The sequence below is a fragment of the Penaeus monodon genome, chromosome 25 (genome assembly GCF_015228065.2).
Source record: "Penaeus monodon isolate SGIC_2016 chromosome 25, NSTDA_Pmon_1, whole genome shotgun sequence".
NCBI classification, from domain to species: Eukaryota; Metazoa; Arthropoda; class Malacostraca; order Decapoda; family Penaeidae; genus Penaeus; species Penaeus monodon.
Window position 1 is genome coordinate 10675950 of NC_051410.1, and position 287 is coordinate 10676236.

Below are 287 nucleotides of genomic sequence, written 5' to 3' on the forward strand. Positions count from 1 at the left end.
CTGGCAACCCGTCTGCCATCTGAAAGACAGAAAGAAAAAGGAAATATTCATTTTTCCTCTTTCAGGTCTTTGGTTCCCCTGCCAGGATGAAGATTTTGTGCAGCTATTTATTTTTTGCAATATGTTGCTGGCAAGGTGAGTGCACAACTTCCCCCATTTTTAATTCCTCATACCTATATATTAATTACTCACACCTATCCATGCTGTCTATGTCGTTGTGTATGTATGTTTACCGTCGTGAGAAAAATATATAATAAATTCTTTTTTTTATAAATTAATTCTTTCCG

The 287-nt window shown here is 35.5% G+C and overlaps 1 protein-coding gene across 1 annotated transcript in view; it reads left to right on the top strand.

The window, feature by feature from the left end:
• Positions 1–86: 86 nt before the first annotated feature.
• Positions 87–287, top strand: part of LOC119589318 — a gene marked incomplete in the record, with an annotated part of 10654 nt that continues 10453 nt past the window's right edge. The window contains 1 exon segment of the mRNA XM_037937939.1: positions 87–135. Within this exon segment, the coding sequence (XP_037793867.1) occupies positions 87–135 (49 nt within the window).